At 54.0% G+C, this 22,028-nt stretch overlaps 1 protein-coding gene across 1 annotated transcript in view; it reads left to right on the top strand.

The window, feature by feature from the left end:
• MYO5B (myosin VB) overlaps window positions 1-22,028 on the top strand; it is a 132,691-nt gene that overhangs the window by 65,655 nt on the left and 45,008 nt on the right. Inside the window, exons 12-18 of the mRNA XM_012725752.1 lie at window positions 3,095-3,250; window positions 4,111-4,208; window positions 7,675-7,761; window positions 14,238-14,349; window positions 17,436-17,647; window positions 19,666-19,822; window positions 21,559-21,798. Coding sequence (XP_012581206.1) covers window positions 3,095-3,250; window positions 4,111-4,208; window positions 7,675-7,761; window positions 14,238-14,349; window positions 17,436-17,647; window positions 19,666-19,822; window positions 21,559-21,798 — 1,062 coding nt within the window. The remainder of the gene's footprint in view (window positions 1-3,094; window positions 3,251-4,110; window positions 4,209-7,674; window positions 7,762-14,237; window positions 14,350-17,435; window positions 17,648-19,665; window positions 19,823-21,558; window positions 21,799-22,028) is intronic.

Here is a 22,028-nt window from a genome sequence, read left to right as displayed (position 1 = left end):
AGTTTGTGTACAGTTAGGACACTACGGGGTACCAGAGGTGCCTGTCTGGACCAGCCCTTTATCTTGTGGGTGATGGGGTGTAGTCTTGTGTGTTCTTTACTGTTGCCTATAGCCCAAGGTTGTCAAGGTCAAACTAAATGGTGCCTTGGTCTTTCAGCCCTGAGGTCAAACTAGAGAGGTCTCTGCATGTTCACTGAATTTATTTTAAAAAGAATAAAGGGGGCATAAAACATGAAGCCTACGGATCCTTCTCAGTCCAGATGCTCCTCTCCTATCCCATCCTACAGCCCCTGACAGTCTCAGTAGCAGACACTTGCTACTAAAGCCTGGAAGCTGAAGTGCGGAGTCTCCACTCTGACCTGCTGCCGTGTTTGTGCTCACACGACACAGGGCCAGCGTGGCAGAATTCTCCTAAATTCTGAGTCCATTGTTTAGTGTCAAATAAAAACAAAGCAGTTTCTCTGATTAAAGACTGGAAAGAGACATAGATTTTATATAGGGCTTTCACTACAGAATCTCATGCCGAAGTTCCTTTTGTGATTATGATACAAGCTGCTGACCTTGGAACCTGGTTTTTTCTCACCGACAGAGCCACCATAACTGATTTCTGTAAATTACACCCCATCGCCAGTGTTCTTGTGCAGCTGGTACTACCTAGCGTGACCATCTGGGCTAAATACCCAGATCCGTGTCAGTGAGGCGGGTACAGGCCAGTGTTTCCACTGGACGAGGTGGGCTGAGTGAGGGCAGCCGTTGGCTTCCTGCTGTCTCCCTATGGAAACTGCTCAGCACGTGGAACCAAGCGCCTGAGTCTCAAGTTCTGGGTCTCACGTGGACCCCAGAACTCTGGCACTAGTCCGCACAGACTCCTCCGCCCAGCTGTCTCCCCTCAGCCCTCGGACCTTCTCATCTTGCCACTGCCACATTCTCAGTTAATATGCGTGATGGTTGAGGCCTGGGCCTTTAGAGAAAGGGTGTGGACTAGGTTTGTGTTTACAGAAAACTGCCTGGTGGGTAGGAGACGTTGGGTGGGGAAGGTGCTAGAGCAGAGGTGGTCAGGGAGAGCTGAGGGAGGTGAAGAGGGCAGCAACGGGTGCTGGCTGCTTAAGGACTGCGGGAGACTCTCAGTAGACGCAAAAGGTGATTGACCCAGGATGCAAGATCTCTCAGGAAACCTGGACAGGCAGCGGGTGGAGAACTCCTGGGGAACGGCAGAGGGAAAAAATGCTGAGTGGAGACTCGGACTGTGGCATGGTGGCCGGAGATCCAGGTGGAGAGGTGGACAGGCCAGCAGGAGGTGGGCAGGTGTGGCCACTGGCGAGGAGGCCGCCCGGGGATGAGCACGGAGAGGACAGCGGTGCTGGGAAAGAGCACCATGGAGGGAGGCATGCAGGGGTGGGTCGGGAGAGGCCCCGGCAGGGGCAGCGGGAAGAGGCAGGAGGGAGGTGGTGGAGCGGTGGCAGGGTGGGTGGCGTGGAGACCCTCAGACATCAAGTGGGATGGAGAGCGGAACCCTCACTTCAACCACTAGGTTGGCCAGGAAGGGGCCCAGGTGTGGCTCTCAGGATCTGTGTCAGGCCAGAGGCTGTGGGTGCAGGTGATCTGAAGTGGGGGTGTGGGGGCGAGGTCTGGGTGCCTCACCTGAGGTGGCACATGGCAAGATGCAAACAAGGTGAAATGCTGAACGAAGAGTTTTCCCACGTGAAAGAATTTTGTACGTAGTCCCGTGGTCACGGGGAGGTGTCAGTGAACAGAGATGGAAGACGAGGAAATACAGGTGTTCAGGTCAGGGGTGATGTAAAAGCAACCTTTCATGAATTCTCTCTTTCACACGGGAGAAATTAAGTCTAGAAGGTCACCCAGCCAGTGAAGTGCGTAGTCAGATGGGAAGGTCAGGTCTCCTGGCCCCCTGGCCCAGTGCCTTTTCTACTCTGCCAGGTCACTGTCCAAATGCCCACTGGCCTATAAATCTGGCCTCTCGGCTCCTGCCCGAGAGGTGGGAGTGGGAATGGACTGTGGGGCCCTGGAGGTAGGCGGGGTGTTCTGACTTGGTGGTAGGAGACAGAACAGCCCTGCTTTCATGGGCGCTGGAGGAAGAAAAGAGCAGAGGCTGAGAAGGAGCAGAGCCCAGCCCAAGGCTCTTACCCATGGGCCTCCTGTCCACTGGGCTGAAAGTGGACCCCCGAATGAGGCCTTTGTGCCTCTCTGTCCTCCCTCTAGGCACATGCAGGTAGAGGTCTTCTAGCACTTGATTCCAGCCCCACATCCACCTCCCCAGGAGGCCCAGCTGTGTCTTGCCCTGTCCTGTCAGACCTCATCCGCCACCCACCCTTTACCCTGGGACAGAAAGCATCAACACACACAGGTCATCATGTGGAGTCTTACAATGCCAGTGACAAGGAGTTCTTATCCCTGTTTTACTGATGAGAAAGTTAAGACTGAAGGTTAAGTAAACCTGAGCTGGTCATAGTGTGGAAGATCTTAAAATAGGCTATTAAACCATAACTCCCTTCCTCCATCCCACCAGGAAATGACACTCTGCCCATTTGTGTAGGGGAAGTATAGTGAATAAGGTTGTTTAGGAAAATCAATCTTGCCCCTTCTTTTCTTTAAGATATAAATCTCCTACCAAAATGTCATCCCTTGAAAGTAAACAATACAGCATTTCTAGTCTGTTCACCAAGTTGTGTGTCCATCATCACTTTAAATTCTGGAGACTTCATCGCCCCAGAAGGAAAATGCCCTCACTGGCAATCACTTTGCTGTCCCCTCGGCCAGCCCCTCTGTGTTCCTGGACAAGCCCAGAAGCACGGTCACACATGATGGCCTTGTGCCTGGCTTCGCTTGTTTTACCCAGGGGTGTGTGTGTGAGGCCCTGCGGGAGGTGCCGTGTTGTTTACCAGTCTGTCCATCGGCTGGACGTGAGGGCTGTTTCCTCTCCCGCTGTTAGCTGTGATGCTGCTCAGAGGTCAAGGTGCTGCTTCTGGGTGGTCCTGCTTCCATGCTCAGGCGACTCGGAAAGCTACTTTGAAAGAGCTAAACCACGTAGAGGATGGGGATCTTGCTGTTGATGCTCCCCCGTGTTTGTTTCTAGTTCCCGCTGGTGGCTGACTTGTTTCAAGATGACAAGGACTCCGTGCCGGCCACTGCCGTGGCTGGAAAGGGCTCGTCTTCGAAGATCAACATTCGCTCCGCCAGGCCGCCCCTGAAAACCGCCAACAAGGAACACAAGAAAACCGTGGGCCACCAGGTCAGCCCAGGCCCAGGGGTGGAAAGCCGTGGTCCTGGCACAGACACTGGAAGGGGCAGGGCTGTCCTGGCCACGGGTGAAGGATGGCTGCAGGGTGAGAGGGCACCAGGTGGCCTCAGCCGCCAGCCCTGCCTCCCGCTGAGAAGGAAACTCCAGGACCTGCTCTAGGGGCTGACGAGAAGGCAAGGGGAGGATGCTGGCCCCTGTCGGTGCATTCAGTGCACTGTCAGTGCATTCGCGTGACAGGACCACCTCGAGGGCCAAGAGGGTCTAGAAGTCTAGGTCGGTGAGGAGGGTTAAAGTGCCTGGGAACCAGAAAACTAGAAACAACTTCTGCAGCTGTTGGCTCTTCATGGATTTTCCATCCCGCGTGTCCTCCAAAAGAAGAGAGCCCGCCAGGCCCCCGGCAGCCACTAACCTGTTTGTAGGGTTTGCCTCTTCTGAAGGGGCCGTGTAAGTGCAGTAATCCAGGATGCCCGCACCAGGTGCCAAGGCTCCAGGCCCTCGGGTTTGGGAGTTGCAGCCTCCTGTCCCGGGGTAGTCCCTCACATCCCTAGTGCTCACACCATCCAGCTCATGGGCTCCACAGCCCTGAGTTAGGCTTGGAGTGAGCGGTCTCTCCCCACGGGCTTGTAGATATTGGTGGGGGCAGGGGCTTGATTTTGGTCACGCAGCTGGATAGGAATGTGGGAGCTAGGATGTAAACCCAGGTCTCTAGATGTCTTCGCATCTCTGGATTAACAATAATCAAAATGGTAGCATCAGCAGGTACCACCACTTGGGCTTTGGGCATCTTGTCATTTATTAAACATCCAGAAGATGCTACAGATAAATCACTAGACCTGCCTCTCGCCCCCCAGTTCCGCACCTCCCTGCACCTGCTCATGGAGACCCTGAACGCCACGACTCCACACTACGTCCGCTGCATCAAGCCTAATGACGAGAAGCTCCCCTTCCAGTAAGTGCCCATGCAGGTACCAGCCTGGCTCCCCTCATCTGGCTGACCCTCAAGCCCAGACTCTTGGCGCTTCCTAGGCACTTTACGTGGGACAGGGCAGGCTTAGCCTCACGAGTGTACCCCTGGAATAGTCAGTCTTAGGCATGGGAAATGGTTTACATGCTGATGTGGGCCCGCAGACATTTACCAAACAGCCCCGTCTGCCACCCAGGGGCCTTGGGAGGGTGAGAAGAATCGGTTCCCCCGCCCCACTTTGCATACCTGGTGCAAAGGAAGGCACCCTGCTGGAGGGGAGCACCACAGAGCAGCACACTGACTGCTGATGGGCGTGTCTCAAGGTGAAGAAGGTCTTCTGTTGAGGAAACGTGACCTCAGTTGACATGTTGAGTCACCTAGGACGCAGGCAGGGCCCTGCTCACATCCCTCCAGAGTACCCACACGGGTCCGTCTTCCCCTCTTGCTCAGGCGAAGTCTGCCTCGACTCCTGCTTTGAAAGTTTTCTCCTGGTTTTGGATTGACCCACCCAAATCCATGCAACAGCCACGGCCAGTGTTTTCATTCATCTTCGGTTTGTGCCAAATTCCAGCCGGTATCTCTTGTGCTCACTGCAGTGACACTGGCCGCCCGGACTCAGCACGTCTAAAACAGACTCATCTTAGCTCCTCCCCCACAAAGCGGGCTCCCTTTTACCTCTGTGTAGTGAATGGCATAAGCATTTCCTGACATCTCACCAAACTTGAGCTTTCAAACTAGAAGCCTGCACGTTCTTCTGGACCAGTGCTGTCCAACCCAACTTTCTGTGATTATGGGGACAGTCTGCATTGTCCAGCCCAGTAGGGTGACACCCATGCAACTGTTGATTGCTTGGGAATGTGACTGTGCAGCTGAGGAACTTCGTTAAATTATTCTACTGAAATCACATTCAAGTACCTGTTGCTGGCCCGTGGCTGCCACATCGACCTGCGTGACTCTCGGTCCTTCCTGTGCTCGGAGTCCCCAGTGCCTGTGGCTGTCCACGTCCCGCAGACTCTACCCGAAAATTCCCCACATTGGTTTTCCTTTGTCCTCTTTCTGCTCTTCTCTTGTCTTAAAGTTGCTTCACCTTTGCCTTGAATATCGCTCTCAGCTTTCTCACTACCTCTCCGGCCTCCCCTTCTATGCCCTGAACTTCCCATCTCTCTGATTTCCTTTTTGAGAGTTTGTTTCGCAACCTGATCTGTCCGAACGTGTGACGCACCCGCCCCCTGAGCCCCTCTCAGTTACTGAGGCTCATGGCCACGCAGATGCGCCCCCTGCTCGAAAGGTTAGGAGCTTGGTATTCTTTGAAGTCTGCTGATTGTTCCTTTTTTCCCTTCCTCCAAATTTCTGAGCTGTGCACAGGAATTCCCTCTGTGTGGCACCTCCGTGTGGCATCTGTTCACCAGCTGCCTCCAGAAAAGGCGTCAGAGGAACAGCATGTGTGAAAGACTTGGATTATGTGTGAAGGGCTAAGGCAGCCTGCCAGGCCCCAGGGAGGAGAGGAGGCTGGGTCCGGCTCGGGCCGCTCCCCCATCAGCTGGGTGCCCCCTGTCTCCTCTGGCTGGGCTCCTTCCCGCTGACAGAAGACTCTGGGGACTTTGAGAGGACTTCCTAATCCCACCAGCCCATTTTCTAAGACCTTCCTTTGCCTTTAGGACCAAAATCTTCCCTCCAGAAGGAGTGGGGAGAGCACAGAATTTACTCGGAAAATCTGGTTTCTAGGCCAGGCTCGGCTACTGATTGCTTGACTGATGACAAGTCTGTCCTTCACCCTCTGTCTCATTTCTACATCTATCAGTTGTGGTTAAAAATAATGACCCTAATGAAAGAATGTCAGGAGGTAATTGTTGAGGATTATTTGTGGCAAGTATAAAAATTTACATGATTAAAATATATAGTTACATTACTCAGGAAGGGAAGGGCTATATCCCTCCTGCATCCCCTACAACCTACTTTTTGAATTTTTTTAAGAGACATATTTTATTTATGCATACAGAACGGGGTGCAGGCCAGAGGTGGGAGCAGATTCACCACATTCAGAGTGGGGAGCAGAACAGGCAGATGGACTGAAATCCACTGCTGAGCAGAGCAGAAGGCAAGACAGGAGAGGTCTGCTGCACCATGCAGGTCAGCTCCCTGGCCGAGGATCAAACTCAGGCTGCAGTGGCTGCTGATGGCTTCACAGTGCTGAGCTCCAACGTCTTGCGCCACCAGGGAGGCCCTACCTTGCTCTCTTAACCTCAGCAGTCTTGACATGTTGGGTCAGGGCTGCCCTGAGGCTGTCAGAAGTTTAGCATCCCTGCTTGGCCCACCAGGTACCCCACACAGCCCTATACTGCTGTGACAGGGCTCGCCCCAATGGCGAACCACTGTCCCACTGCTCTGATGGCATCCCCTGTGTGTGCCTTCTTCCCTCGGCTTCTTCCTTTATTCAGAAAATCTCTCTCATCCCCACAGCCAGAAAGGGAGCATTTGTTCCTCACCCTTCTCTGAGCGGGGCCACATCTCGCAAGTTATAAATAGTCGTTCTAGTTCAGTTGAACGCCCCCTCCACGAAGACTCCAGTGACCGGTGACTGCACGGCCCTGGCTTCTGTCCCCAGACACTGTGGCCCTCTTGCCACATTTATCTCATGTGCCACACCTGTCCGCGCTCTCCTCTACCAATGCGGATACTCTCAGAAAGCGCAGGTCACTCCTTACTTCACAGCGATGTTCTGCTCAATATAGGTGCTTTGAGTAAAGACAGGTTTTCTGTTGTAGACTTAGCACTGCAGAGCATGTGAGTCGTTGATGACTTGGCTCATTCTCTGCAGATGAGAGGACAAAGTTGTCCCTCTGTATGGCTCTTAACAAAGCAGCTACCATGACAAGAGCTAATCATACGTGTGCCCTTACGGCATGCCAGGCTCTGTCCTGCTTATTTCCATAGCCCTTGTGTTTCACCCTCTTACACTATAGAGTGGTTCATAGTATTAGCCCCCTTTTATGGATGAGGAGAGAGGCCCAAGGAGTTCATTTGCCCAAGCCATTGTCACAGCTGGTGAAGGGTCTTGTCATGAGCCAAACTGAGGTCACCGACCTGCAGCTCACTGTTACTCCCTAGCCAGGCACTGCTTGTGGTGGCAAGTGTGTGCATTAGGAACACGGAATTGAGCTACATGACCATGTGGGTGGACGTAGCAGGAGAAGGTGCTGGAGCGGAAGCAGGAATGAGTCAATGAGTCTGGGGTAGGGGGTGGAAATGGGGTGTCTTGGTGAGAATAGGAGTGTGCACAAGAGCCTCAAGCACAGCTCCAGTGCCTGCCGGTTGCGGTCTTTAGTCTGTGGTTGGCCTGACCTTGAGTTCAGGGGTTCATGATGGAATGCACAGCGCAGGAAGGGGTCATTGTCCTGCTCCCCTGTTCCAGGTCTGATTGCTCTCACTGCTTGTTTCTGTGTTTTCCCAGCTTTGACCCAAAGAGAGCAGTGCAGCAGCTCAGAGCATGCGGGGTGTTGGAGACGATTCGGATCAGTGCGGCCGGCTACCCATCCAGGTAACGTGCCACCCACGTAGCCCCCACCCCTGGGCAGCCCATCACGTGCTGTGAACAGAAACAGAACCTCCAAAATGCACCCAACGTGCGAGCCCAAGCTGGAGTTTGCCCTGAGAAATGTGGGTGTCAACAGTGACACCCTTTCAGGTAGCTTGGTCTGGCTCTTGTCTCTGCTTAGAAAACAAGGCAGGGGCCTTGCTGGGGCTCCGTCTCAGAGACCCTCAGGACCGAGCTGTGTTGCTGTAGCTCTGTTACTGAGTGGCTCTGCCTGCTGCAGGGACAGGACCCGGGCCCTGGCACTGTCCTTCCGTTTAGAGTTCAAGTCCTGCTGTCTTTCAGTGGCAGCTCCAGGCACAGGGCTCAGACCAGGTCATTCAACCTGAGAACTGGACAGACCTGGGGGGCTGCTGTGCCCCCCCCTGGCAGCCAGGCTCCAGCCCTGCCCCTGGCAGCACCCCCATCTGCAGGAAGTCCACCTTGTGGACTTCCAGCTGCATTTTCTGGAAGTCAACTGAGTGGGTGATGACCCACATCTTAGGACGGAAGATAGATGGTGGCTTTTGGGGTCACAGGGCATTGTGGTATGGCCACCCCTCAGTTTTCTGTGTGGATGTGGGTGAGCATGGTTTGAAATGTACTTTCATATACGAGGCCCAGGGGACGTGCCCTGCTCACGGTCACAAGGTGACATATGGCTGAGTTAGGGTTCGCGCCCCCCTTCCTCTGCTCTGCTGGGTGCTTTTGCCAAGCATCTTAACACCCATGTGGCAAAGTGTTACCGTCCTAACAGGCTTTTCTCAGAGAAGCGAGGGTAGACCGGCTTCCTGGGCACTGCTGCCCAGCCCTGGGGCCGGTGGAAACCTGCTCTCTCCAACTTGTAAGCACAGGTGCACATTGTGGAACTGTGGCCTGGGCTTGACAGAGGCGCCAGGTGGCCGAACACAGGGCTTTACTGTCAGCCCTGGGTTCAAGTGTCATCCCGTGCACGCCTTGGCTGAGCAACCCCAAGCACGTAATCGACCTCTCTGAGCCTGAGTCCCCTTATAAGTGGGATGAGCAGACTCCCTTCCTACACTGTTGTGCCAAATGAGAAAATCCACCCTGCCAGGCCCTTAAGCATGTTTATCACTCACACAGATGTGATCCAGAAGCCACATCCCTGTGGGAATAACTAACTGCATAGAGCACTTCTGTGCCAGGAATTTCTGGAGTTTTTTGGTTGAATCCTAAGCTGTCTGGTTACCTCAAAAGTACACTCGGAACACCCCAGAACTCTCCAAGCACAGGAGGAGGATTTCCTGGCCCCATGTTTTCTCTCCCGTCAGCCTGTCTCATGCAATATCGAGCATTAGCTCTGCCAGGTGCTTGAGGGCATTAATGATGGCGGCGGCGGCCTCTGCCTGCCAGGAGCCCGTGGCCTGGGAGAGCCACAACACCAAAACCAGAGCCCCAGAGAATCAGGTGCAGGGCTGCCTGGAACCGGCTTCCTGAAGGAAGTGAGGTCTGAGCTGGCCGTGAGGGTGTGGGGAATTCCAGTCAGCGGGGAGGCTGTGGGGGGCCCCCAGCCAGGACGTCACCTGCGGTCCAGGGGTGGTGGGTTGGTAGTTTGCGTTCCCTGTTAGGTGTGTCTCCATCCACCCGCCCAATGTTCTGCTTGCAGCATGCTGGGAGGCCAGGTGAGCTGCTCCCCCAACTCCCCTACGCAGCCAGGAGAACACCCCCCTCTGTGGACTTGGAGACCCATGGAAACACCCCCCCACACACATTCAGCCTGCCTGGCTGCAGCAGCCTGGCCAGCAAGCCTAGACACCCCCAAACTTTCTAGACTCCTAAAGGCAGCTGATGGGGTGTGTGCAGGTGATGTCGCCTGCACTGGCTTGTTAAGGGTTCCCTGCCTTCCTAGTTATTGCAGATTTCTTTCTAGCAGGTAATTACAGGAACATCTGTACCTTTTGTTTTGATAATTGCAGGCATTGTAGAAAGTGCAGGAAAGGCGGGAAAGGCTGCATTTCTGATGTCACAGAAAATGCTGCTCTGTGCTGTGATTTGCATGTTGGGCTCAGACCCAGAGCCCGGCCTTCCACGCCCTCCTCAGCTGTGCTGCCGTGGGAGAGCTTCCCCCCAAGCTGCCGCGTGCAGTGGTGACTTTGGGAAAGAGGCGCCACAGTTCTGGGGTCCTTGTCGATAAAGTAGGGTCACCCATGCCATTCCTCTGCGGTCTTCCCCCTTCCTGAAGCAGCTCACCTTGGCAGCGGAGGAATGAGTGGTGAGGGGTGTCTGGTGGGCCAGGCCCCCACGCTGCCATCTCTCAGCCCCACACATCACCTCGCATGCCGCAGCTGGCCTGGTGGAGGTTGGCACGACTCCCCACTCCCTGCAAGGATGGCCGTCACCTGCTGTGTCTGGGAAGAAAGCCGTGAGGCCTGACTGGGGCCACGGGCTGTCAGTAGGACCGCGCGAGGGGTGTACTGCTTCCACGTGTCGCCTGAGGCCATCTTGTTGGTCTGACTGGGAGAGACCAAGGGGCCCGAGGGCTCAGTAGCCTGGGGGTCAACGCAGGAAGAAGTTGGCGTTTGGGGGGGCTGAGATGGGTAGTGTCGCCTGCACTGGCTTGTCAAGGAGCAACCCCTCCCGCTGTGGAACTACTTCTGAAGGAAACATTAGTGGGTTTCTTTGATGAAGGGAATTGCAGTTTATATCATTTTCTTACATTTCTCCTACTCACGTGGCCAAAGGACAGCTGTCTCCTTACAGAGAGGAGAGTGGCCCAGGGAGAGGCTCATTGCAGGACTGCTGGGACTTGTGCTGAGGCCCAGGAAGCCTCCCCCAGCCCACATAGAGGGCAGCTGTCCGCGCCTGCTCTCAGCCCCAGGACACAGAGCCCTTAGCTCTTCCGAGATCAACATTGGTGCCCCCCAAACCCGCCCGGTCAGAGAGGGGACAAATGCAGACTGCAGGCCAGCGGCAGCTCCCTGACACCCCACAACCCACCCCCCCCATACCGGTGACCTGTCTGTTTTTATCCTCCCTAAGACTGAAGGCCTCTGTGAGCCTGATTTTAAATGAAAATGTATCACTCAATTTGAGCTGCGCTGCATCTCCTGTCTGTAAAGCTGGATGGGCCAGCCAGGGAGGCCACCGTCACTGGCCCAGCTCCCCGCATGTGACCTCTGCCCGTGCAGTCGTCTTTCTCCCTCCTTGGGGTTACAAGGCAGCTTTGTGTCCTGGGGAAGTTGGCCAGCAAATACAGCCGCACCCCCAAAAAGTGTGCAAGACTATTTGACTATGCAACATTTATACTTTTTCAAAAGCAGCTCTTCACAAAGCTTCAGTTGCTCACTTGCTCCATCTCCTGCACTAAACAGTAACTCGATGGCACCTTCTGGAAAGGTGGGTCCATGCCCCCCGACCCTATATGAATACAAGCATAATGGGGAAGGCTTGAGAAATGTGTGGTTCACAAGTTTTTAAACTTGATGAAGCTTAGAAATGTCTTGCTGTTAGAAATTCTGCAGGCAAGGTGTCCCAGGAGGATTTTAAGTGCATCCTGGGGTTCCCCCACATCCAGAAGGACTAGCTTCCTCTGTCTTCACCTGGCACCCCGGCTCCCGCTCAGAGCCAGTGGGGCGATGCCCTCTCCCTCCCCTATGGCAAGCAGAGCCGCCTTCAGGCCTGGGCTCCCCTGAGCCCGTGTTCCCTCGGAGGGGCCAGGATATACCTTGGGGACAGGGGAGAAGGCAAACAGAGGGGTGGTGATCACCTGCCCCTGTGCACGAGGAACCCCTCGTTGGGCGTCAGCACCAAGTAATGACAAGTCCTGTTTCTGGGTTTCCTGAGTGCCACCCCCCCCCACCCCATCTCCTTGGTTCATCCTATTGTATCACCTGGACTGTTTACTTAGCAGTTACCATATAATTGGTGCTCTATAAAATGCACCAGTTCGTTGTGCAATTCAGTGATTTCCATTATGTTCCCAGAGTTGTACAACTCTCGCCTTGATATAATTGTGGAATATTTCTGTCACCCCAAAAGGAATCCCTGTGCTCTTAGCAGTCAGTCCCTCCCCCCAACCCCCAACCTGGTCAGCACTAACCTACTTTCCACTTCTATAGATTTGCCGGCTCAGGATATCTTACGTAAATGGAACCGTATAAAATATGTCCTTTCGTGTTCGTTCACCTAGTGTTAAGTTTCCAAGCTTCATCCGTATTGTCTATATCAGAACTTTTTATTCCTTTTTATTGCTGAATACTACTTTATCGTGAGCACATGTTTTATTTTATCCATTCATCCATCACAGTGCACATTTAACTTATTTCCACTTTTGGGCAAGTATTAATAATGTCACACTGTAGACATTTCTGAACCTGATTCTGTATGAACATATTTTTTATTTCCATTGGGAATACACTAAGGCTTGGGATTGCTGACTGATAAGATATTTATCTTTTTGAAAAACTTCTAAAGTGTTGGAAGCTCTACTTGTTTAAGCCCCATGCACATCTCTTGCTTTAGAAGCTCTTTCTGGGCAGAGAGCCACGTGTTTTCTGTAGCTTCACTGCAGGTGAGTGAGGCCTTCCTCTGAGGTTTCATCTCTGGGTGCACAGAGGTCGCTGTGTCCTTGGCAAGGGGCACTTGTAGCTGCCCAGCCCACAGGGCACCCATTGACCCCTTTGTTACCTGCCAGCCCTTGTCTGCAGCTGGCTTGCTTCGGGGCCAGCCTCCACCATCTGGTTCACCCATGTCTGAGGCAGCCTTTGTGAAGCAAGACAGAGAGCTGGCAGGAAGGGAGAGTAATTTAGACCTTAAGAAGCTTTGTGGCTTTCCAAACACTGGGAGGTGCTTGTGAGGTACCTTGAATTGCGGTTGTTTTCTCCATGTTGCAGGTGGGGATGTGTCTGGGCCGTGATATGGCTAAGGTTGCTCAGCTGCTAACTCAGTGCAGGCCTCTCTGCTTCTGTAGCCCAAGTTTATTCTGCACTGACCTGGGTGTCTTGGCAATTCCTGCTCCCCACCCCCTTGTATTTTCCCTGAGCCTGTCACCTCCCTAAGGTATAGAACTGTCAGCAGAAAGATTTTGAAATTGGAAGCATCTAAGGTTTTTCACCAGCTAAATGCTGCTCTAATTATTTCTCCAGAGAAATTGCAGACTCACAGAGAGAAATAAGGCAAGTGAGTACATAAATAACCATGGTGCAGATTGTGGAAAGCGCCCAGAATCAGACTGAAGTGCTGAGCTGCTTTCAAGGGAGAACCCATCCTCCCTGGCAGAGGCACCTGTGTGGCAGGGTGTGGGACACAGGGGGACTTAGCTTGGTGTGAGACCTTTTTCTCTCGTACTGTTCCATTGGGGTTTGCCCCAACCCAGCTCACCCTCTGCGAAAGTCTTGGTAAAGAGAATGGTCTATGATGGGACGCCATAACCAAAATCTACCTTGGGGAGAAAAGGTTCTCCACCAGAACGTGCTTGAAGAGGGTTAGCTCCAGGGTTAAGCTCGGTGGCCTCACTTCATTTTCTGCTTTAGAAAAAAACATGTTTGCAATCTGCAGTATTAATTTTAATAAGAAGAAAGCCAACACTTAAAAGCCAAGCTACCAAGTTAAAGCAACTCATTGCCCAAGGACAGGTGAGCAGGTGAGGAGGCTGTGCTACATATACACAATGGAATACCACTCAGCTATTAAAAGAAAATGGAGCCCTCCCTGGCAGTGGAACGCGTTAGAGTGCAGCACTGCAAGCTGGCGCAGCTGTTGGAGTGCAAGTTCAATCCCGGCCCCAGAGGTGACCCACATGGCATGGCAGACCTCGTGTCTCCTCTCTGCCTCTCAGCAGTCAATCTGCCTGTTCTGCTCCCCACTCTGTCTCTGGTGAATCCTCTCATTGCTCTTGCACCTCTGGCCTGTACCCCAGTTTTGATTGTGTAAATGAAATCTTTAAAAAAAAGAAAATGAACTCTTGCCATTTAACAACATGAACGGAACCAGGGAGACTCATCCAAAGCAGAGTCAGGAGAAAGACAAATCTAGGATGATTTCACTCAGACGTGGAATATAAAGAAAGAAAGATATCAAGTAAACCAAAGCAAACCCTGGAAACCTGACTGCAGCTCTGAGGCTGAGGGAGGGCAGGCTGGGAGGTGTGGAGCAGGGTGGAGCGGGAACTGTGGTAGAGGCCTGGGGGTGCCGTAGGGGTGGGGGTCATGTGGAATCACACATTCCAAGAGATGTGAACCTGTACCCCTAAATCATACAGTGACTTAAAATATTCCCTCAAAAAACTCTTAAATGGAAAAAATTTAAAAATAATAATAAAGGCAGGTTTCCAGGGTGGGGTGCCCACTTCGGCTGCACCAACAGTGGCAGAAACCCCCATGAGCACTTTGCCTCTGGAACCCCCATTTCCCTCAGTCACTCACTGAAACCCCCAGAGGGCTCTGAGCGAGGCAGACGCCACCCTTTGCCCCGTCTCTCTCCAGGTGGACCTACCATGACTTCTTCAACCGGTACCGGGTTCTGGTCAAGAAGAGGGACCTGGCCAGCACGGACAAGAAGGCCATCTGCAAGTCCGTCCTGGAGAGCCTCATCAAGGTGAGTTCGCGGGGCGTCCTGAGAACGGGGGGCCGGCCGTGGGGGGTTGCCTCTTTGGTCTACCTGCTTCTTGCTGGAGCTGTCTGAAGTGCTCGTCCATTTCCTATGTCAGTGATTTTGCAGAAAGCCCTGTCGTGTGTCCGGACCGTCCCTAGCTTTTCTCATATCTTGGCACTCACAGAAAATGAATCGTTTGTGCAGCCCACTGGGACTGGGGAGCTCCTGGCCACACGCGCAGGCTGGGGGTCTCCAGCTGCTCCACAGCTTGAGGCTCCTCCGGGATCCCACCTGCCTCATGCCCCCCCAACACACACCGCCCCCAGCAGGGAGTGTGGGAGGGGTCTGGCCTGGAGCAGGGCCCAGCCTGCAGGCCCGTGGAGGGGGAAGGGGCTTTGCTCCTGTGTCTGCTCAAGGCGCTGCCTGCCTCCAGCCCTCCTCCAGATGCTGGCTAGGAATAAGCAGCAGATTTTGTTTTAATTGAAATGACCTGAACTCAGCAACAACCCTGGAGACTGGAGAACTGTAGCCACAGAACTATCGGAGTCTGTTGTGAGAGGCGTAGTTCCAGAGTTTTCAGGTATTTCAGCAGGGAATGGTCATTCTTGACATACAGGGTTAAATCACGTTAAAAAAAAAAAAAACCCTTTAAGAAAGCAATAGAAAAAATTACATTAATCTTTAATTTAGGAAAATTATTTTGCTAGGAAAGCCTATTCACCTGGAGTAGCTCTTTGCCAGCTTGAGCCAGCCTTGAGTCCTGTGTTGTTTTTCAGAAGCGACACGGTCTCCTTCTGAGCCCGTCTTAGCTGTTCTCGCCAGGCACTGCGGACAGTGCAGAAGTGGGAGCTGAGCACCCCTGGGAAGCTGGGTGTTGCTAGCCTCACTAGCTGGAGGTTGCAGTTGGCTGTTTGGAGTCTGGTTGGGGGTTTTGCTGCACTGCCCCAGTCGTGTCCGCCGCTCAAAAAACTTGAAATTCAAAAAAAATGTTCACGGGTGATGAAAATGGATATTCGAGAACAGCTGGCTCCTACCAGCTGTGAGCAGGCGCCCAAGTGCCCCCAACCCCCCACCCCCCACCCCCGCTGCGCTCCCCGCCCTCCCCCGCCATCTATCTGCTTCCCAACGGGCTCTGACTCCGGCCCCGGGGCCCTGGCCAGCCCAGTGTGCTTCCTGTGTCCAGGCAGGCAGAGCTCAGTACCCAGGTGTGGACAACTCCTGCCCCTGTTATGCACACTGGCCTCGCGCTGAGGCGCTCACAGCCGTTTGTGGGGCTGAAGACAGACAAGTGAATTACTTTATGAGTAATTCTAGGAGTATGTGTTGTTTGCGCTGCCTGGAAGGTCTTTTCCTTCTTTTTCCTGTCTGGGCAGGGGCTACTGTCCTTCCGGACTGGGCTTTCCAATGCTTGTGTGGAGTCTATCCTTAGCTCCCACTTGGGGCCAGATGCTCCGTCTTCTGCTGGTCAGCAGGTCTCGGCTCCTGTCCTCCGTGATCGTGTCTGTACTCATGTAACAGCACCAAGCGCTTGTCATTGCGCTGTACTGTGAGCTCCCCTATGGCAGGGTCCTGTATCTGTGACATCGAGCTGTGACTTGGGATGCATTGCTAAGATTCCTTTCTGCTCTCTCAGCCTCTGATTCTTGGGGACAGGGTCTCCGAAGATATCCCTGGTTGATCGACACAGGATAGTAGCAGATTCCAGTAGGTTCTAGAGCTAAAGAAGGGAGATCAGAGAGAGGATTACACAGTGAGACTGGCCAGTGCTGACTGGTTCCAGCAGGTGGCAACTTCAGAGTCTTCGTTACAAAATCAAGGACTTTGTCTACGAGCGTGCTCCTTCCTGGTGCTTTTACCAGAATTGGAAGCAGAGCATCGGGGCTGTGAACCCTCGGGTGCAGCTGGCCCCTCCCATCTCTAGCCCTGCTAAAGCTCAAGCAGTCGGTCTCGCCTCCCCTTGCCTGTGAAGCTAAGCACACACCTTCTGCTGCTGCCACCCCACCCGGAGCTGCAGCCTGTTCCCCAGCAAAGCAGAGCCAATCAGGGCCTCAGTAACCCCCAGCTCAGCCCCACGTGGCCTGAGCAGACCAGGGCTGGACCCAGGCCGGTGCCTGCCCCTCCCAGCCTTGCAGCCAGCCTGGTCATGGAGGGGACATCAGTGACCGTCCTCTGCGTGCTGCGCCCAGCCCAGGGAGCACCATCTGCCCTCGTGTGGCCCCACGTCCCATTACCCTGCAGGGGGTAAGCCACAGGACTGGCGGGTTGCTTTTCAGAGTCATCTGCCACCCGAAACAGACGTGTGTGCTTTCCTCAGCCCTTGGCTCATTGCTTCTTCCTTTGGTCTCCACTTCAGTGAGCAAATGCTGCGAGTTAACAATTACTGTTCCCTCGGGGCTGCTGAGTGTTCTTTCCTTACCACCGGGGAGTCCAGGCAAGGCAGTGCATTTAATGTAAATAGGTGTCATTAGGACAGCAGTTATGTAGAAAAAAAACACATCTCAGACAGCCTAAACCCAGACAAAATTGAGGAGTTACTTGCCACGCGGAAGTGACCTGTCCTGTGGGGTCCCTTGAGGGCATCGATCAGCCAGGCAGGTCACTCCCTTGCCCCCTCATGTCCTGGCTTTCCTGTCCTCCAGCATGCATAGCTTGCTGCTACCACTGGACATTTGCTTGCTCTGCTCTTCTCCTCATACTCTCCTCCTCCACTGCGGCTGCCCCTTTAGTTCCTCGGGGCCTTGCTCAGCTGTCACCTCCCTAGAGAAGCTGCCTTGGCTCCCCTAATTCGGCATCCCCATGCCACCCTCCCGCCCCCAGTTTTATGGTCCTCCTAATCCTCACCAATGCCCAGCCGTCCTGTGTCCTTGTTGGTTGCCGAGAGCAGGCATCTTGTCCCCTGCTATTCCCTGGTCCCCCAGCCCAGGGGGGCGGGTGGGGGACTCGGTGTCTGTTGACAAAGCTGAGGGTTTGCATGACCTAAGAAACCGGTGACATGTGGCCGAGGAATTCTGCGCCGGGGGAATTGGTGTGGGGCCCTTGTTGCCTCTCTGCTCGCTGATGGCCCACCGACTCCCCTCCCTGCCCGAAAGGATCCTGACAAGTTCCAGTTTGGCCGCACCAAGATCTTCTTCCGGGCAGGCCAGGTGGCCTACCTGGAGAAGCTTCGGGCTGACAAGTTCCGGGCAGCTACCATCATGATCCAGAAAACCGTCCGGGGCTGGCTGCAGAAGGTGAAATACCGCAGACTGAAGGGGGCCACCCTGACCCTGCAGCGGTATTGCCGAGGACACCTGGCCCGGAGGTGAGCCAGCGTGGCAGGGCGGTGGGGCGGGTCGGCCGCTCTCAGCCTCTGTCATCGGCCGCTCCTGTGGGCCCTCCCAGCCCCTGGACGCTTCTCCCCACTGTCCTTTTCAGTTCAAGGAGTAGGTCTAGTTCCAGGTCTCCTGGTCCCCCACTCTGTCCCCATCCCACCAGGACTTGCCAGGAGCTGTGATCTTGGCCAGAAAAGCACCATTTTGCCTTTCCCTAAATCCAAGGAATCTGCCTTTAGAAAAAGAGGCAAGTTCAACTTTTGCCACAGTTCCCTTAGAGTGACCTTCTGACTTAAAATGCTTTGCAGGTCCCTTTTATGAGTGGCTGCACTGACTAGTGAGGGGTGTGACTTGTCTGCCCACAGCAGCTCTTGCACAGGAAGGGCAGAGCCAGTGCCAGACTCCCCTGCCTACACTGACACTGTGCAGAAGAAACTTCTGTGTTGGGCACGTTCCCTACCGGCTTGTATGATCGGGCTGATGAAGCTCCAAGGCAGGTTGAGTCTCCACTGGGGCCATGACACAACCCCCACGCCCCAGCCTCAAAATCAGTGACCTCTCCAAATACAGAATTCCCTGGAGAAGAGTCAATATGGCTATGAAGTCCTGCACTTGGCACCCAAAGTTTGACAAGTGCCTGCTATGTCATCTCTGCTTGAATGTAAGAAAACAAGAGGGCCCCTGAGACCCAACGGGGCAGGAATCCTTTGTATCTGGGTGCTCAGACTCAAGCTCTCGCTCTGTACCCACGCATGACTGGAGATGATGCATGCCTTTAATTACCTCCAGGTGTCAAGAGATGATCTGGAAGAAATGCTATAGAAATGAGAACACTGTCAAGAGTAGCAGCACTAAATTATTATTGACAGCCTGTGCCAGCTAGTCAAGGCATTGCTGAGTCCCCTTATGCTCTTAGACACCAGATGGTGAGGATATAAAGCCGGGACGGCCTGCACGGGACCTGTGTTCTTGGGCTCTGCAGGGCCCACATAGAGAGAGTAACTTAGAGAACAAGATGGGGAAACAGGCTCAGCTCAGCAGCAGGGAGGGTGGGGTGGGTGGGGTGCTGCCTTTTCTGATGCAATGTTAGAGAGCTCAAAGGTCCTTCCCAAGTTTTTAGTATTGAGTCTCTATTGGAACAGTTGCTTTGAGCCTAGCATCAGGAGAAGTTTTTTGTTTTTTGTTTTAAGATTTATTTATTTATGTGTACAGAGCTGGGGGACAGCCAGAGGTGCAAGGGCAGTGAGAGATTCGCCAGAGACAGAGAGGGGAGCAGAACAGACTCACATTGACGAAGTACACTGCTGAGGGGAGCAGTGGGCAGGTCAGGAGTGGTCCGCTGCTCCATGTGGGTCACCTTCGGGGTGGGCAGGGATAGAAATCATGCACAAGTGGCTTCAGCTTCTTAGTGCTGTGCTTTAACCTGCTGCGCCACCAGGGAGGGCCACATCAGGAGAAGTTTTAAGTCCAAAAAGCCTCAGGCTGATTTCCTTCTTATTTGGGGGATGGGGTGGGGAGTGCAGGGGTGAACCAGGAAAACAAATGTCCCCACGCGGTGCATCAGGCAGCCAGGACTGCACAGATGAGGAAACTGCAGAGGAGGGCGCAGGTCTGAGGTTCATTCCTTCAAGCACCTCTGAAACCAGGCACTGAGATGACTGAGACCCAGCCCCTGGCATCCCAAAGCCGAGGGAGGAGCCCGAGACAGGAGTATAAACACTGGAGCTTCCCAGGTGGGAGAGGGCCATGGATGGGCAGTGCACAGGTGAGGGTCCAGCGCTGGTCAGACTGAGTCTTAAACCTGGGTGGAAAGGCTTTTTTTGACAACACAGGGGAAGCTGGTCCTGCATCCAGAGCCTGAGCTTCGAGTGCCCAACGTGTTGCCACAGTCCTAAGGGAAATCAGAACTAGCATGGTCTGGGGACGCCCAGGCCGGCCCGGGGCCAGGGCTTGCCCTGGTCACTGGCCCAGAGGCCTGAGCAGCAGCCCACTGGTGCTCCCTTCCTAGGCTGGCCGAGCACCTGCGGAGGACCCGGGCGGCCGTGGTGTTCCAGAAGCAGTTTCGCATGCGGAGGGCCCACCTGGCCTACCTGCGGGTGCGCGGGGCCGCCATCACCATCCAGGCCTTCGCCCGGGGCATGTTCGTGCGCAGAGCCTACCACCAGGTACGTGACTGCTCGGAAGGAAGCCAGGCCACCAGCTCAGAACTGCAGCAGCAGCTAACGGGGTCTCACCGACATGACCATCTGTGGGTGCTGCTGTTTAAGTGATTTCACACCTCTGCTCCCATGAGTCATTTCCAAAGACCCATGAGATGGTGTATTTATTAGTTAGGGTTTTCCAGAGAAACGGGACCAAGAGAAGGGTGTGTGTGTGTTTAATAGACATATAAAGACTATGAAGAGGTAATCATTCGAAATAAGAGGTCCCCAGTCTGCCATCTGCAGGCTGGAGTCCTGGTGAACTCAGTGATGTAACTTAGTCCCAATCCAAAAGCCTCGGAAACAGAGGTGATGATGGTGTGAGTCCCGGGGCGAGAGAAAGCGATGACATGGGCGTCCCAGCTCCAGAGTGAAAAGGGGTCTTGTGTTCCTCCTTCCTCCACCTTTTGTTCCATTCAGGCCCCCAGTGGGTTGGAGGACACCCACCCATGTGAGGGAGGGCATCGATTCAAATGTGAGCAACCCCAACACAGAAGCCCAGAAGCAGGGTTTAACCTGGACACCCTGTGGCCAGTCAGATGGACACAGATTGACTGACCGTTAGAGGAAGGACGAGTGTGTGCTGTTGCCCCCAGAGAGACTGAGCGTCTGGCACTCAGTGGGGGAGCTTGGCAACCATCGTCTTGGTCTCGGAGTTGCAAGAAGGGGTGTCATTAGGCATCATCAGTTGCTCCATGCAGTGGTCAGGAGCCCGGTGCCTGGCGCGGTGAGGTCAGATTCCAGATTCCTGCTGGGCCAGATTCCAGCCCTGGCTGGCCAGCCCACATCAGGAGACACATGCATCCCACCAAATTCCCCCATGCCAGCAAAGTGCATGCTACAACAGATGGCTTTGCAGGCGATGTCTAAATGATCTTTCCCCCCTAAAACAAACATCTATGTCTTCTATGATCAGAGCAGGCATGGTTTTTCTAAATAACATGAAGACACTAAAGTGTCTTCACACGTGATCGTGTTGCCGGGCCAGCGAGCACTCCCCGAAGTCAGCTGTGGAAGCCCAGGCCGAGGAGCAGATGCCGAGAAACCCCTGGGAGGCACTGTGTGTGCGCCCCGCTGCCTCAGAGCTGTGATGTGGGGCATGCTGGTCTCCCACATGTTTGCTTATTTACTCATTCGCTCCACAAACATTTATTTTGCAGGGCACTAGGGCATGAATATTAATAGTGCTTAAAATTCTGAGTGGTTTTTAATTTGCTATGAAAAAATGCGGTGAGTTCCAAACCAAGCTTATAATTAAAGGCCATTAGCCCACTGTGTACTCTCACTAGAGAATTTCGCTTCATGTCCCCAGCCCTGGGACAGGATCCAAATCACCTGATGATCCAGCTGCTGGTATGAGCAGGCTCATCTTCAGTCCTCTAACACTGAGCTTCCCACACCTTGATTTTCTAACCAGTAAACTACGTGAAAAAGAACTTTGCAGGTGCACTCAAGCTGTAGAACCCAGTTTTAAAAAAATTTTTTTATAATATAATAGTTTATTCTTACATCATTTTGTACATTTTTTTTTCATGAACCCAGTTAAAATTTACTCTGAAAACCAAAGTCTTAGGTCTGAGCAGCATGACCTCTCTGTACCGCCTCCAACAGAGGCCCCCCCGCTTCTCCCCACCTCTGCTGGCCTGTGAGCCTCGGGTGCTCCCGTGCACACCCCCACGGGCACGCTTGTCCCCTGCCAGGTCCTCGCGGAGCACAAGGCCAGCGTCATACAGAAGCATGTGCGGGGCTGGGCAGCTCGCAGGCATTTCCGGCGCCTGCGAGGTGCGGCCATTGTCATCCAGTGCGCTTTCCGGAGGCTCAAGGCCAGGCAGGAGCTGAAGGCCCTCAAGATTGAGGCCCGCTCCGCAGAGCACCTGAAACGCCTCAACGTGGGCATGGAGAACAAAGTGGTGCAGCTGCAGCGGAAGATCGACGACCAGGTCAGTGGCAGCTGCCCGGGCGTGTGTCCCCCTGGGGCGCGTTTGAGAGAGGTCCTGGCTCCTCCAGAAACCGAGGGAGTAAGGCAGTCCCGGGGCGTTGCCCCGCTCTGCGGGAACAGTTACCCAGTGTGGGAGACAGTATAACGGTCCCCAAAGGTGCCCACGCTCGAACCCCCAGGACCTGCGAATGTGACTTAACATGGTAAAGGGGGCCTTGTAGGCCTGATGCA

The sequence above is a fragment of the Condylura cristata genome, unplaced genomic scaffold (genome assembly GCF_000260355.1).
Source record: "Condylura cristata isolate star-nosed mole 26May11 unplaced genomic scaffold, ConCri1.0 scaffold00016, whole genome shotgun sequence".
Classification (NCBI taxonomy): Eukaryota; Metazoa; Chordata; class Mammalia; order Eulipotyphla; family Talpidae; genus Condylura; species Condylura cristata.
The sequence above is the reverse complement of the archived record's forward strand: the minus strand, read 5'-3'. Positions and strand labels throughout refer to the sequence as shown.